Here is a 15,696-nt window from a genome sequence, read left to right as displayed (position 1 = left end):
CTCTCAGTCCTGTGTCAAGCAGTCCAGCGATTTCCTAGTGTTCATGTTCCTCTTTTTATCGGACTTCGTTTTTGCCTCATCCCTACCTGAATTGCTTGCCTGATATTCTGACGGATCTCCAGTGTATTGAACCTGTTTTCATCAATAAAGACCATTTTTCTACACCTTAGGTTACATCCACACTAATACGTTTCCGTTTAAAACCCGGGTTTTAAAACGAAAACCATCTTCGTCCACACGGCCATTTCATCATCGTTTACGAAATGATTTCCATCCATGCTAGCACTCCTGACAACTCCACTGCTGGCTGAAGTCGCTGTTGTACTTGAACGCATTTGTGCATTTGTTCCTTTCCAGTTTCTTTGTGAATTTCACAATAAATAAGAAAAGGAAGAAAACCGTGACTTCAGACGTTGCTCCAATAACAGGCTTCCTCTGCATGTTGGCAGTAGTAGATTTAAAAAATATAGAATTTAGCTGCACATTAGCTATTATTTAGTATTGAATTACATCGGTATTGGTTTGGTATGATCACTTAATGATCACCTGATGTGCTGAGTTAATGACTCATAATGTGTCAAATAGCCGAATAAATATTACCAAGTGCTGTCTGCATCCCCCCATGACCTCCATAAACTGTGTGTTTCTGCTGAACAAGGAGCTCAGTGTTCTCTCAGGTGACTGCTTCAAATAAACACACCCACGGCTGGGTGAGAAACACATGTCTCCATCGACACCCCTCTTGTCTGTCCAAACAAACTTGGACGGTCGTCTTTCTGTGTATATGAGCCATCCACAGCCAGCCTCCCCTCCGTGACCGTCAGCCTGTCGGAGGGAAGCAAGAATTAAAAGCAGCCTCACATCTGTAGAGAGCGTGTCGGTGGGAGGGTTCGGACAAAATATTGCTATCCATGTGAGAAGCAGCTTATAGTCCCTGAGAGAAACAACATTTTTGCTAAGTGAGGTCATTTTGGACCAAGGGAAATTGATCTTTTTTATAACCGAAGTACGGTATTGTTTTTGTAGTTTTGACCGTCGCTCTTGGCTGCTATGATAACATCAGCTTCATTTACCTTCATTTACACACACTCTGTGAGGCAGAGTGCACGTGGCAATTGAAAAAACAGTTTAAACATATCATCTAAACCATCTTTAAGTGAAACTTTTGACTAAACTTTTGGAAATAGAAAGAACACTATTTCTCTTGGGAATAGAAGCAATAAAACACACCCTTGCTGAATGCGATCCACTCTGCTACAGCCTTACTCTGCCCATTGGTACATTTCCACAACACTTAATTCCATCAGTACAACAGCAGTCCGGTCATACTGTCCGCTTTGCTGAGAACCCTTTTTCTTTTTAAGAATCTTTTGAAAAGTTGGGAAATACACGAACTCAGTAGACCGCTGCTGGTGTCTTATCTGAAACGTCACTGAATTGAAGTCGAAGTTCAAGTTACATTACATAACATTACATCATGCAATCTTCTTACCTTATGTCGCGAATATAAGGTAGCTTACTCAACTACGTAACAAATGTATTTATCCTGAGCGGAACAAAGCTGTTTCTTGGAAGTTTTTTTTTAAAGTTCGTTATTTTGCATGCAACAAGCATAAATTGATGCTGGAGGGGTACATAGAGCATCATAGTTTGAATCGTAGGGCTACCGACCAAGCTACCGTATTTGACGAGTGACATCTTCTCATCTAACTCTCAACAAGAAAGAAAGTATATCAAATATATTTCCCAAACGTCAAACTATTCCTGGAGCAAAAATGATGTTCTGACTGACTATTTATCTCCAGTCACTTTTGCGGTTTTCGATGTTATGCTGCCATCACTGTAACTCAACATAGATGTTTCAAAGTAAAAGTTTTCCAGCCCTACATGTCGTTTTTTTATGTATAAAAATCTGATGGAAATTAAAAATTTCATTGAAAGCAAAGTGGAATTAAGTTGTGAAAGATTAAGATTTCTTTTGTTAAAAAGGAAATATTGCGCCCAATCGATGTTTCTTAACCTGTCCGTAACGAGTGACATGGCCTTTTTTTATTTGAGCTGGCCACGCCCCTGCCGGCTTTGATATGAGAATAAATGTCGAACACGTTGTACTTATCCAGACCACACGTTTCCTGTGGTCATATTCATGTATGTTGAGGACTGGATGGACTCAAAGATGGCGCCCATTTCTTCCAATTGAAGTTGCAAGTCCATACGTACGCTAAAGGATTTTCTCTCTTCCTGGTTTTTAATGACAATACACCTTCATGATGCACACATTGAATGGTAATACAAAATAAATATTAATGTTTTTGTTTGCTGTTGGTGTGCTGTCAACAATTTTACAAATGTCTTTTTTATAATGGAGGTCTATGGGCAAAATGCTTTTTGGGGTCCCGTCTCAGTACGGTGATAAGCCACAAAGTGGCAGCAGGACTGACCTTCACGCCACATCAAACTCTGACTCAAGATAGCTTCATTGTTATCTTGGGATAACAGTCTGTAATGTTCAATGAAAGAACTTTCGGTTTAGCCACAGCTGCTCTAGGTTTCCTTTTCTCACAGGAAGTAGAAAAACAAAAGTCAGAATCACCTCTGGAGTGAACCAGCACCTTTAAAAGTAGGTTTAAATGTGTGTGTGTGTGTGTGTGTGTGTGTGTGTGTGTGTGTGTGTGTGTGTGTGTGTGTGTGTGTGTGTGTGTGCGTGTGCGTGTGCTTGTGTGTGACTGCATGGTCTGGTCGTCTTAAATTGCCCTTACAAGGGGACAGCATGAAAGCACGTCCAGTCGTCCACATATCCCCAGTCTGCACCCAAGAATGACTTCATGTTTTGGAAAAAAAGGGGCGAAAAAAGAAAAGCAGCCAGCACATGAAGCTGAGTTCTGTCTCTGGGATTCAAGGGTCTGTGTAGCGTAGCCGGCTCATTGGTTGAGAGGGCTTACAGTTCTACGCCATAATTTGGCTCACATGGGCTGCTAACGTCAAACATTTAAGGATGTCTCAAATGTTCCAGAACAGAAGATCCATCAAAAGAATGACTGGAGTTGGGGTTAAAGGAAAATAATGTATATCGGTGCATTGACCCGCCAACCAACTACCAGTATTAATATCAGTGGAAAGATAAACCTGGTCATTTTTTAGCATCTACAAATTACATTTCCTCATTTATGGAAAGTTTAAAGTTACTACCAGGAACTTTCCTTTGGTGATGATTTTTGTCCGTCCCCATGGTGGTGTTTTTGAGCACCAGACTCCCTTTAGAAAAACTCTCATTTTACTGCAGGATGTCTGACAGTGTTCCATGCTCAGTCCTGCTTCTGGTTCTCCCAGTGCCTCCCTTCCCTCCAGCAGGGTCTCTGGCAGTGTGGTGTTGGTGTTACCAGCGGGGACCGGAGGAGTTTCTGGTGAACCTGCATAGTTTCATTTGATTTTGGGGCGGAAACCGACGCGATGGCACCGATGACGAGAATTAAGAATAACTATGAATAGACTCGTAGGTCTCATAGCTCTCGTTTACTGATGGAGGTCTATAGAGGATCAGGATTAAACTGAGACTGATTCAGAACCAGTTCAAAGTTTCTCACAACTTTTAATACAAAACACTATAAAACAATCAATGCAATAAAAATATGTTCTATGTCAATTCATAATGGGAAGTTAAAGCAAAAAAACGTTGCTATTGCTATTTTAACATAATACATGAAATCTATTACAATTGATAGAAAATGGTTGGTGCATTAAGGGGACCTCATAACTTTAACAGCCTCCCTCATTACTGCACCCACTAGACCTGCCGAAAATGTATGAAGGCAGGATGATTCTGAGGTCATACACGGTAACGTCGGAGCTCCGTCGCCACGCCTCCAAGAGCGCAGCTCCCTCCCACATCTCCTCCCTCTCTCCAGCCTCGCTGCTAGAGGCGCTCATCCAACTGAGTGGATGTGCATTGGACAGACAGAAAACATCCAGTTTCACTTCACTGGATGCTTTAACAGCTGGTTCGCCCCTGGACGCGCAATTACGCACGGCTGCAAAATAACAATAACAGACTCACTGTCCAATTTGAAATATCAGGATCGCTTTATTCTGATGTATTTCTCAAAACTAAAGGGACGTTTGTCTTCCGTGTGTGTGGATTTCTTTCTGCAACGTCCCCAGAAAGTGATGAGCAGTGCGGAGCCAGGGATTGTGATCTCCGCGTAAACCTATCTTCTCCTCTCTGTGTCTCTATCCGCTGAAAATCTTCCATTAAGAATGCAAGTCCTCCTGTACACAGCCGTGTTCCTGTACCTCAAGGAGTCCGCCGGCGCACAGCCAAAAGCCAAGTGTCCGACGCGGTGCGATGTGAGTACCTGTCCGAGCCCCGGCTGCCCCAGCGGCTACGTGCCGGACCGCTGCAACTGCTGCCTGGTGTGCGCCCAGGCGGAGGGAGAACCGTGCGGACGCAAGGACGACCTGCCTTGCGGGGACGGACTGGAGTGCAAACACCCGGGGGGCAAGCGGCTCTCCAAGGGCTTCTGTCGGTGCAGGTTCCGCCTGGACGTGTGCGGCAGCGACGGGAAGACGTACGGCAACGTGTGCCAGCTGAAGGCGAACAGCTGGAAGGCGCTGCAGCAGGGACTAACGGGCATCACCCAGGTCCAGAAGGGACCGTGTGAGAACAGCACAGGTACGATTTACGCATTGGTGGCTTCATTTGGTGAATCAGACAGTCGGTGAAGCACTGGACAGCGCCGGAAGCAGAGCCCTTTCCAATTCTACTTTCATTTTTTGTTATATTATCTTCAGAAATAAATTATATTAAAAGCCAACTTTTATTTCAAAAAGGAGACAAAACCTGAAAATAAAAATAGAAATATAGAAAAACAGCCATACCTTCATCAACAATATTTCCATCGCTGGTGCCGAAACCAAAATGCTTCGTCCAATGCTTCTCTGATGGTTCGGTGTTTGCGTCAAAGTACAGTTAAAGTTGTCTTGTTTTCCAATAAGTCGTTGGGGCATCAATAGAGCAGAGCTTTGGCCTCAGTAGAGTAGACAACCTGTTGACTTTTATGTAACTAATTATGTCATGTCTCCGTTAAAGGAAACATTATGTGCCAATCCATCCGTCATCTTAAATGTATCCGGATAAAATCCAAATGAGATTTAAGACACTTTCATTTGCACTTAGTCACATACATCTCTGTTGGTGGTACGTCAGGGTTGGCCCTCCTCTGTTTGGGAACAAAAAACACCAGAAAAACCTTCTGCACTTTAGCACTTCAGTTACACCAATAACAGTTGTTTTTACTTGCTGCTATTTCTGAGGCCAAAAGTGAGCCTCAGTCTGCTGTCATTAGAGTCGAAATGTGTTTCCCACAATCATGTTGACTCATCGGGAGAGTGTGCGGTCCGGGCCTTAACCCCCACCTCAACAAACCGCCCTGTCTCCACACTAATAAGAGCCAGATTAATAAGCCTTGGTCACCAGAGTAATGATTCACAGCAGTTTAACAGCCTGTTAAAGTGGCCCAGAACCAGTTATTTGGAATGAACCACACCTCTTGTAAAGAGATGTTTGTCTGTCCTGCAGACTGACCTAGATACTTCCATCAACCCAAACACAGAGTTCATGTGCAGGCCTTTCTCCGTAAACAACGTTCCTCATGTAAGGGGCCAGATCTACATTCTAGACCACAGGTGCCAAACTCAAGGCCCGCGGGCCGAATCCGGCCCGCCACGTCATTTTATGTGGCCCGCGAATCCGCCAGCAAAAAAAGAAAGTTGAAATGATGAGATTGCATGTTGTCTGTGTACCGACATTAAAACTATCACAACAGGTGGACAGGAGAGGCAACAGCCCGAAAAGAGGTTTTCCAACGATTGAAAAAGATCGACAAATAATCCCAACATGTCCACGATGAGAAAGATTGATGCAGAGGGAAGAAAATGTAATGAAAGATGTGAAAGTGAATACATGTTTGTACTTCAAGGAGAACAACGTGTCTGTCTTCTGTGTTATGAGGTGTGTCGGTGATGAAGGATACAATTCACGTCGGCATTTTGACACCAAACACGGAGCTAAATTTAGCCTCTAAGAAAAACATCAAACTGTCCAAGAATTAAAAGGCAGACTGCAATCACAGCAGAATATATTGACACAGCTACAGCCCAGTGCATGCTGAAGGTATGTGAGCAGAGCTCCGACCAGATACAGACTTTTACAAATGTCAGTTTGTGAAGAAACACCATCGCAGACCGAGTTCATGAACTAGCAGCAATCTAACAACACAGCAGCTAAGAGACGAGCAGGTACTTGTGTTTGTAATGAACTGTTGATGAAAGCACAGACAACACGGATACATCATCTATCATGTTCATCAGACCTGACTCTCAGTGAGCAGCTCTTGGATGTAGCTGCATGCACAGGACGACGACAGGGAGGAACATTAGTGATGCAGAGAGGTGACACAAACAGCTCTGAACAAAGTTATTGTAATAACTTGTGTTTGATATTTGTCTTTGATATTTTCTTTAATAGTTTGATCTTTGATAGAGTCATGTGGGTTTCTTAACCCTCAATTAAAATGATTTATGTTATAATAACAGAAATGTGTTTAAATATCATTTTTCATTTATATAACTGCATGTACAATATGTTTACACTTGAATAAACAATAATCAAATGCAGAGAGAGTTATTTAACAATATGTTAGGAGAAGTTAGTTTTACAGTCTTACAGTTACAACCGGTCCTTTGAGGGCGACCGTGATGCTGATGTGGCCCAGAGTGGAGATGAGTTTGACACTCCTGCTCTAGACGTTTATAACGGATAGCAATATTAGTCAGTTGGTACAATGAACCACTTTGGTTTAGAGTAAAATATCTTGTCAACTATTGGTTGGATTGCCAAGAACATTTGTACATACACTGGTTGTCCCCAGAGGATGAACCTTAAAGATGATCTGATCTGATTCGATGATCTCCCAGCATTAATTAGAACTGCAACTATTAGAGGGCCTTGAAAGGAGCATAACAAAACACATCAGGCTGATGGGTCCAGCAGTATGGGAGATTAGCTGTTGACAGACACACACGCACACACACACACATGACCGAACGCATGATCTCCCCACAGGCTTACGACCTGGCAGAGATAATAAATATGGTGCGCATGATGGCAGAAACACACACACATACAAGCACACACATGGCCAGTATGTGTGGACCGATTCCAGCATCTGCTGTTTTACAGTCATTCTGTCCACACGTCTGCACATGTTCCTCGTCTCCTCTGTCACACTGATATACATGCTCCTGCCCGCAGCGCTCCAGTTTATTAGACTACCGTCTCCATTCAAAACATAGCGGGGAGAAAAGTTACTGGCCGTGAAATAATCATCCTGCCTTCACTACATGTTGTTTTACTTTCTTCCTTTGTCTCACCATCTCTCCCTCTCACAAGCTTAATTTGTAAAAGTAGAGCACGACGGCTGCTCGCAGGAAGCATTTCACAGACTGCAGCTAAACACATTCACCACACTGCTCCAAACAAAGGGAGAGGCTCAGATTCATCTCCTCCTCCACTGAGGTCAGCTCTGCACACTCTGAAAGTCCACTTGCAGACAGTTTTGTTGTCTTTTACATTGACGAGCTTTACTGTGTTGAAGCTAAAAGACTAAACGCAGACTTCACTCGTCAAGCTTGTATTTTCTGACATTGAATAACATTTAAAGTGATTCCCCCGAGATTCTACAGTTTGACTCCACATGTTGTAATACACATACGAATGTAACATACTGAGTTATAAAACCAAGTTCCTTTCTGTGATCATCATCATCAGCAGTAATCAGTGTTTTTGCTCAAAACCTAGCTATGTATTGTAATTAATTGTTACATTTGTTACATTTGCCTGATGCTGATGTTGAAGGAACAGTCAGAGAAAACAATTGGAAGCATCCTGAGGACAACACGTAGCCACAGTACATGTCGGGCCAGGATACGATGCGCTGGACGGACAGACGGACAGACCGTCTGTTCGGTGCTGATGACTGAAACAGATTGTTGCTGACTGTTACAATCATCCCCACAATCCCCTGCTCAAGGGGTTACAATCATCTGAAACACACACATACACACACACACACACACACACACATACCAATGGGAGATATCAACTGAGGAAACAGGAAGTCCCTGCAGCCCAGAGTTGTGGCAGACTCTATTTACATTTCCCTTTGATCACAAACCCTTTCTTTTGTCAAGGTTTTAAAGGGTATGTGGCTGGCACACACACACACACACACACACACACACACACACACACACACACACACCATATCACTGGAGCGTTGCATGCTTACGGGCGTGGCTAACTAAAAGTATATGGGTGACTGACCTGCAAGTCCCAACTCCCAAATCGCTTGTGGTAAATCATTCAGCATCGTTTTCTTTTCCCAAGAAAGTTTCTCCACCAAATCAGTAGCGGAGCTCTAAAAGCTCGATTAATCATCTTAAATGTGTTTCGTGCCGTTTTATTCTTGGGTCTTTCCCAAATGTCTCGTGGAAGTGATTCTAACTCCATGCAGGTCATGACAGTGTTCACATGTGTTGTTTTAAACTCATTTATTTGAACTCTCTACCAGCAGCAACAGCAGTGTTTTCTCTCTTTCTTATGAAAGTGAACATTACCTGATGAATGGAAACAGAAAAACATTTCGCCTTGGGGCAGGGCTTTACTCCTGCCATGGGGCTCTACGGCAATGTGGAAATTGAAGCTGCACTTAATACCAGTGGATCAAAAGACTGCGTGCGAGGTGAAAGGCTTGTAGCGCAATAATCGCAGACTCTGCAGTTCAGCTTTGTGGAGATTTATTCATTGATTAGGTTTTTCCCTTTGAAGGAAATATTTGAATGGTGATTGAATGATATTTAAAGGCTGCGTATTAAGAAATGTGAAATCCTAAAGACCAGTTATGTCATAAAGCTAAACCCACTGGCGACAGCATTTGGTTTGGATTCTGTCATTTGAGAATCTTGTTTCAGTCTAAAATCAGAAACCCTGGAAGCCGACTTGGCTCAGCAGTGTAGAGTGCAGCTTTAGGAGGAGTTATACTCATCATTACTGGTGGAGCAGTGAAGGAGCTTATGATCCTGGCAAAGCTAACTTGCTTTTCCATCAGTGATGCCAGGTTTGTGCCACCAGGTGGGTTTGTTGTTGTTTGGGTCGTGGAACAGAGATGTCCTGACCTAGATTAACTCTCCTTTCTTCTTGCTTGTATCAGTCTTCATTTGATTTGATTATCCCCATATCAAAGTGTTGAAGTACATATTCTTCTTGCCAGTATAGGTCCTTCACATGCTGCCAGTCCTCGTTACAAGTTCAACTTCATCGCCGACGTGGTGGAGAAGATCGCCCCCGCTGTGGTCCACATCGAACTCTTCCTCAGGTACTGGCTGTGTGTACGTGTGTTTGGAGGGGTTGGGTCAGCATTTCAGTACATGTGACTTTAAAAGGTCAACTTTCAAAATCCATGGAGTAAAATCCATAACTTTGCTTTTAGGTTCATCAAATGGTTTTCATAAGGTAGATTAGTTTAAGCCATTGTTTTATTCACCCCCCAGGCATCCTCTCTTCGGTCGGAACATCCCTCTTTCTAGTGGATCCGGGTTTGTGATGTCAGATAACGGACTGATCGTTACCAACGCCCACGTAGTATCCAGCACCACACCAGTGTCCGGTCAACAGCACCTCAAGGTCGTGAAATACTGTTTTGATCATTTATGCTTCACTTTCAATGCTCACATTTCCCACATGCTTAATCCTTACTGAGTCAACTCAAGTTGTATTGAAATTGATTTGCCAATAGTGACTCCATCCAAAGTTAAAAGATACACCTACCTATACCTCTAAGGCTCACCAATCAACATGTTGTATCTTCGATGTAATCTGCACACAAACAGGGATGTAAAAACGACACATTTTGGTTTAAGGAGGAGTTACACGCTGGAACTATTTCTTAGAAAACATCTGTTTGTCTTAGTGGCCAGCAGTTTCCCTCTACTTCCACTTCTTTATGCTATGCTAGGCTAACCGCGTCCTGACTGCAGTTCTGAACAAGGCGTTACTATGGATCTTCTCTTCTTACTCTCAGAAAGAAAACAATTATGAGAATGCACGTTTTTTTAATTGTTATTCAGGTTTCTTTCGGGGATTCATCCACTGTAACAGGATGAACAATTTGATGTTAAATCCTCAATACTTGTCAATGTTTGGCACTCAAATGGACGAATACACCAACGTTTAACATTGGCACCAAATACTGTCTATTTGCAAATTCAAGATGTTGGCAATGACCTTAAAAACGATATGTGGTTGACCCACCATTGGCTCAAACACAACTTAGCTCGGTTCGTCAGAAGATGCATCGGGCAGAACATTGAGTTTTGGATGTACTATATCTGATACAAAGCTCACTTCAAAAACACGAATCAAACCAAATCCTATTCTATGAATTAGATTTCATTTGAGATGTTACATTTCTTCCGTTCTTCCCTGCAGGTCCAGATGCATAACGGTGACGTATATGAAGCCAACATCAAAGACATTGACAAGAAGTCAGACATCGCCACCATCAAAATCAATTCACAGGTACGTGCACAGCTTCATGGGATGTTCTCAACTAGCAACAGATAAGAACGGAATGAAATAGTGTTGCTGCCGCTCTGAGATAGACCATCTCGTCACGTGAGATTAAACAAGCAACACAGAACCTTCTACTAAAAAAGTACTGGTGGAGGTAAAGTGGGGATATGCATCGGGGTAAATGTTCCACAGCTTAGACGTTACAGGGTGATGAATGTCCAACAAGGGACATATAGATGAAAAGATACAGGTGTCGATTACGCCTCTTTGCCAGAGAGGACAGACCAATCGTAATCTCCGGGGACTGAGACCGTCTCAACCTTTGTTCTGCACTTCAATAGGAAGCTGCATCTCTTTCTGTTGATGTTGGTGACGTTTTGACCGAGTTTGTTGATGAGATTTTTAAAAGGATATGTAATGTATGTAAATGTATATGACTCTTCAAGAAAAATACCTCGGGAGTCATACTCTGCTACTTTTTCAGTATTCCTACCAATCAATGTGGATCGGTGCAAATAGTTGAAATCAATAAGCATTCGCTTTGTTTAGCCTGCATCAAGGACGAGCTAGAAATGGACTGTTGTAGTTTAAAAAGCACCAAAGGAAAGTTGTAGGTTCTCAACAGCAAGTTGTACAGAGTCAGAGGTATGGTACTACAGATCTGAAACCAGACTGGGGGAGGGGGCTCAAAACAGGATATTTGGAGGGAAACGGTTATTTATTGGTTATTTACCAGTGATTCCAGGATTTTTGCCAAGCAGGGAAGTTTAGATATTGGCTGATAATTATTAAGATCTCCTAGAATTATCATGTTGACTGTTTTCAACATGGTGGCCCAGTAGAGCCAACTATTTCATTTTACATCCAAACACTTGAATATGTTTCAGAAAACATTTGAGGCGAGAGAAAGGCAAAGCAGTAAGAGATTCTACATTCATATGTGATTCGCACAGTTTGACAGTTTACCAGAGTTCACAAAGGTTCACCAGCTGTGTGCGTGGTGGATACTTGCTCATGCCATTCGGAGCATTAAAAGGAATATCTGTCTCATGTAATACTGTCATTACATAGTGACAGCTTGACCAAATATGATCAAAAGTTATTTTTATTGAAGTTATCAACTGTAGTTTTAAGGATAAACTGTGGATGTAAACCAGCGTCTGTTTAAAATGATTGCTGCAGTGGAGCTCCAGCAGCGTGATGAGTCTTTTCTGGCATTTCGCCAACGTCAGCAGACTAAATACGTGTGTTTACAGAGTGTGTCATGTGTAATGGGCCGTACAAAAATATCTGCTTTCGAAAACCAAAATGAGTTGAACCTCAGTTGACATCTCTGCATTCGAGCTGAGAGAGCTGGATCGGGACCAGGACAGGGAGGAGTGAGCGAGAGAAACACGATCCAAAAGTGCTCCACCTTAAAGCAACCCTTCCTGCCCATTCCTCCTTTCCTCTAGTCACACCATCTGTCTGCTCAGCATGTGTTTCTACTCAGCTCCATTCTTTTTCTCCCTTTCCCGTCTTCTCGTCATAGCCCCTCCCTTTTTCCTTGTGTCTCCTTACAACCTGCTTTTTTTGACATATATCGCACAGTATATTGCTGCATAGTGATACTTAAGGTCATGTTAGTCTTTACAGATGTGCTTTTATTGACTGTGTATGTTTTACAGCTGTTGTCATCATCATCAGGCTGTTATTCATGGTTTTCCATATTCATTTCATTAGTCTTCATGTTCCAGACAGATTGTTGCTCATGTGAGGTTTTATAACCCCTGTTTGCTACTTGCACACTGGGTTCTTGGAACAGTTAAATTAGCAGTTAAAACTTTTGTGTGTCACAAACTGAAGTCATTGCCGTTTTTGTTTTAACACACATTGGGTCGTATGTCCTGAGTGTGAAACGTGTAAATGTCCAGGCTTCTGGCACACGGTCGTTTTGTGTCATTTTGCGTATGGAAGATTCATGAGCAGAGGAGCAGCAGTTTCAAAAACACAACTGCGTATGGAGGTGAACATTGAAAGTTACTCCCTCAATAATAGGTTATGATTGTCTTTCACATTGCAGTGCAACCTCTGCTTTTGACCTGTGGGTCCAACAAGGTGCACGCTGCTGTATTCACAGCGAGATGTACCTGGTTAGCTTTCAGGTTTGAAACTAATATCCTCCATCCTGCTACAGCGTTATCTTACCCTTTGTGCCTCCTCCCAGATGAAACTGCCCATATTGTTTCTGGGCCACAGTGCAGACCTGAGGCCCGGGGAGTTCGTGGTCGCCATCGGCAGCCCCTTCGCCCTCCAGAACACCGTCACCACAGGCATCGTCAGCACCGCCCAGAGAGACGGCAAGGAGCTGGGCCTCAAGGACTCCGACATGGACTACATCCAGACGGATGCTATCATCAACGTGAGGATACAGCAAGGCAGAAAACATGTGCTCTGAGTCAAAACGATTGTTTAGCGGTGCAGTAGGTTGTAAAAATGCCATATTGTACGTTGTGAGATTGTCCAGTTTTTACACCATAGTACTGTTGTTTTGTGTTTTCCTTCACAGTACGGGAATTCAGGAGGACCTCTTGTCAATTTGGTGAGCTTTTGGTTTCCTACCTCAAAGCTTGTTTGCTGTAAAATACCTTTCTCTCTCACCTGGGTCTGGTTGTTCACTTCAAATACAAATTGCACAACCATTGCATTTGGCTTTGTGCTGGTGGCTTTGCACTGACAGGTTATTCTCGATCACACCAACCGAAGAAACCTTTTCTACGGTTGTACTCTCTGTAATTTGCCTTGAGATCAAAAATAAGCCGAACATTCTGGAAATGTAAATGCTCATGACTTTGTCCTGCTGTGTCTCTGTCTTTGAGGATGGGGAGGTGATTGGCATCAACACCCTGAAGGTTGCAGCAGGAATCTCATTTGCCATTCCCTCCGACAGGATCACTCGCTTCCTCAACGACTCACTCGACAAGCACAGCAAAGGTGTGTCTGACAGTGACGTCATTGGGCCAGGGTTAAACATCTTCAAGTGTCCCCGCTGAATAAACAGAAACTAACTGGAGTCTCTTTCAGATGTAAGGTCAAAAAAGAAACGTTTCATTGGAATCAGGATGCTGACCATCACACCAGCGTAAGTCTAAACCAATGACAACTATTGTGTGAGTAGGAAATATAGTAAATAGAGAAAAGAGATAACAATAGAGTGATGGCATCTTATGTTGTTCATTGAATAATCAATTTTCAATTTTGTCAAAATACTCAGCTGCTGCCCTTTTTCAAAGCGTGTTACATAATAGGCCGCAGGTTTCCAGCTCACAGCAGGTTACAGCACAGCGGCATCTAAATCCACAGCTCTTGAAGTTATTGGACCACCCAACCACTGTAACAGGCCGTGGCTAACTATGAGGAATGTTTCTGCCTTTACAGGCAATTCAGTTTATATTTTTGAAACAAGGCATATCTCAGCTTAGTGGTAGCTTGTTTCAGCCATTTTGTTCGTCTTTGCTTGACCGTGAGGATGCACTCTCCATGCATCTCTTCAGTGCTTACATGCCTTTGAGTCTGTATGTTGTAAACTTGGTAAAAGCTTCATGTAAACCGCTGCCTCTCCCCGGAACTGTCTGTATTTGGAGGTTATCTTAAATTGCAACATTGTCTCTCTCTGTGTAAATTGAATTGTGTGTGTTTTAGACTCGTGCTATTCATTGGTTTATGATTTTAGATTGGACAAGTATGGGTGGTGTTAGGGTGCCATCTGGGTCGCTCCTATAATTAAATCTGTTATGTGTTGAATTTGAAAATGTAATTGTAAAACATTTTTTATCTTTGTTAAATTCAGATTTTGTGGCGTATTTTGTGTTATCTATCAGTCTGAGTCAGGACTCTGACTCTTGAAAACAAGTCAATGAGGCTCTCGTACATAAAGGTTGAACAAAGACACAGTATGTGTTAGTATTTATACAGCTTGTGGTTCCTGAACTTTGTTTGGATGATAATGAATGATATGAATGACAATGAAAGTATTTGTTGGTTCCAGGTTGATTGAAGAGCTTAAACAACAGAACCCAGACTTCCCCGATGTTACCAGTGGGATTTATGTTCATGAAGTTGTTCCTCACTCACCTGCACAGAAGTAGGTTTTTATTCTGTATTCATTCCTCAAACCAAAGCAGTATCCAGTTTGTTACTCATTGCTGAAGTAAAATGAATGCTTTACCTATAACAGGCTCTATTCACTCCCCTCTTTGTCTCCAGAGGCGGGATCAGAGATGGTGACATTATTGTGAAACTGAATGGCAAACCGCTGATGGCCACGGCCGACCTGCAGGGGGCGCTGCAGGAGGAGACAGCCCTTCTGCTGGAGGTCAGGAGGGACAATGATGATCTGCTCTTCAACATCGAACCCGACGTTATCATGCAGTAGACATCGGAAGCGCCTCTCTCATGTGGAGTTCGATCAACATGTAAGGCCTTATTCTTGTGAAAGAACACGGTGGACGGTGGAAGCTCTGCATCAGTGCAGTGGAACTCTTGTCAAGCGCACACTTCTTCTGGTACTTTGGGAACTGGCTATTAACGGTACCGAAGTAAAAGAAGCCCATGGTGCAATGCAGGTTTGGTATCCAGGATGTACAGCTGTGCCTTCCATCTGCTCAGACCAGGTCAACGTTGGAACAGGTCCATACATGTACACCCTACAGAATGGCATAAACCCAAACCCTATAATATATCTTATGTTTCACTTTGATTGTACATTTTTGAACCAGTGGACACATTTGCTGTACAAGTATCTCAGACATCTGATGTTTATATGAGGCAATCATGGCTCACATTCACATCATTCACATCGCAAAAAGATAAGAGCAATGTTGATGAATGTACGGTTGAATTGATCATTTCCCATCATTTTATTTTAAATAGAATTTGCTCTAAAGCAGTTTTCTGGCAGACATGGTCAAAAGCTTCCATAAATAAATACAAGTCCACAAAACCCCCATGACCCCTCGAGTGTCCATCCAGAATCTGCATTGCTTCCCATTAGAGCTGGTTTTCGTGGCCTGTGGTCAGTACGCCAAGGC

General features: G+C 42.8%; 1 protein-coding gene across 2 annotated transcripts; it reads left to right on the top strand.

The window, feature by feature from the left end:
* Positions 1-3,957: 3,957 nt before the first annotated feature.
* On the top strand, positions 3,958-15,052 carry htra3b (HtrA serine peptidase 3b). Of its 2 annotated transcripts, none has more exons than XM_079295455.1 (10): positions 3,958-4,669; positions 9,332-9,431; positions 9,607-9,739; positions 10,544-10,633; positions 12,834-13,028; positions 13,176-13,208; positions 13,519-13,600; positions 13,691-13,748; positions 14,655-14,750; positions 14,873-15,052. In XM_079295455.1, exons 1-10 carry the CDS (start codon positions 4,255-4,257, stop codon positions 15,039-15,041), a joined length of 1,371 nt encoding a protein of 456 aa, XP_079151581.1. In that variant the 5' UTR covers positions 3,958-4,254; the 3' UTR covers positions 15,042-15,052. The 2 variants fall into 2 exon arrangements, with proteins under 2 accessions (XP_079151581.1, XP_079151580.1); XM_079295454.1 differs by having other exon boundaries at positions 13,486-13,600.
* The last annotated feature ends 644 nt before the right edge of the window (positions 15,053-15,696 follow it).

The sequence above is a fragment of the Melanostigma gelatinosum genome, assembly GCF_949748355.1.
Source record: "Melanostigma gelatinosum genome assembly, chromosome: 23".
In the NCBI taxonomy this organism is placed as follows: domain Eukaryota; kingdom Metazoa; phylum Chordata; class Actinopteri; order Perciformes; family Zoarcidae; genus Melanostigma; species Melanostigma gelatinosum.
The sequence above is the reverse complement of the archived record's forward strand: the minus strand, read 5'-3'. Positions and strand labels throughout refer to the sequence as shown.

What these genes read in the sequence shown, in the direction of transcription:
- htra3b (XM_079295454.1), top strand. Translation starts at nt 4,255, where the DNA reads ATGCAAGTCCTCCTGTACACAGCCGTGTTCCTGTACCTCAAGGAGTCC. An exon ending in CCGGTCAACAGCACCTCAAG is followed by an intron (nt 9,740 to 10,543) that starts GTCGTGAAATAC and finishes TCTTCCCTGCAG; the next exon opens with GTCCAGATGCATAACGGTGA. An exon ending in ATGCTGACCATCACACCAGC is followed by an intron (nt 13,749 to 14,654) that starts GTAAGTCTAAAC and finishes TGTTGGTTCCAG; the next exon opens with GTTGATTGAAGAGCTTAAAC.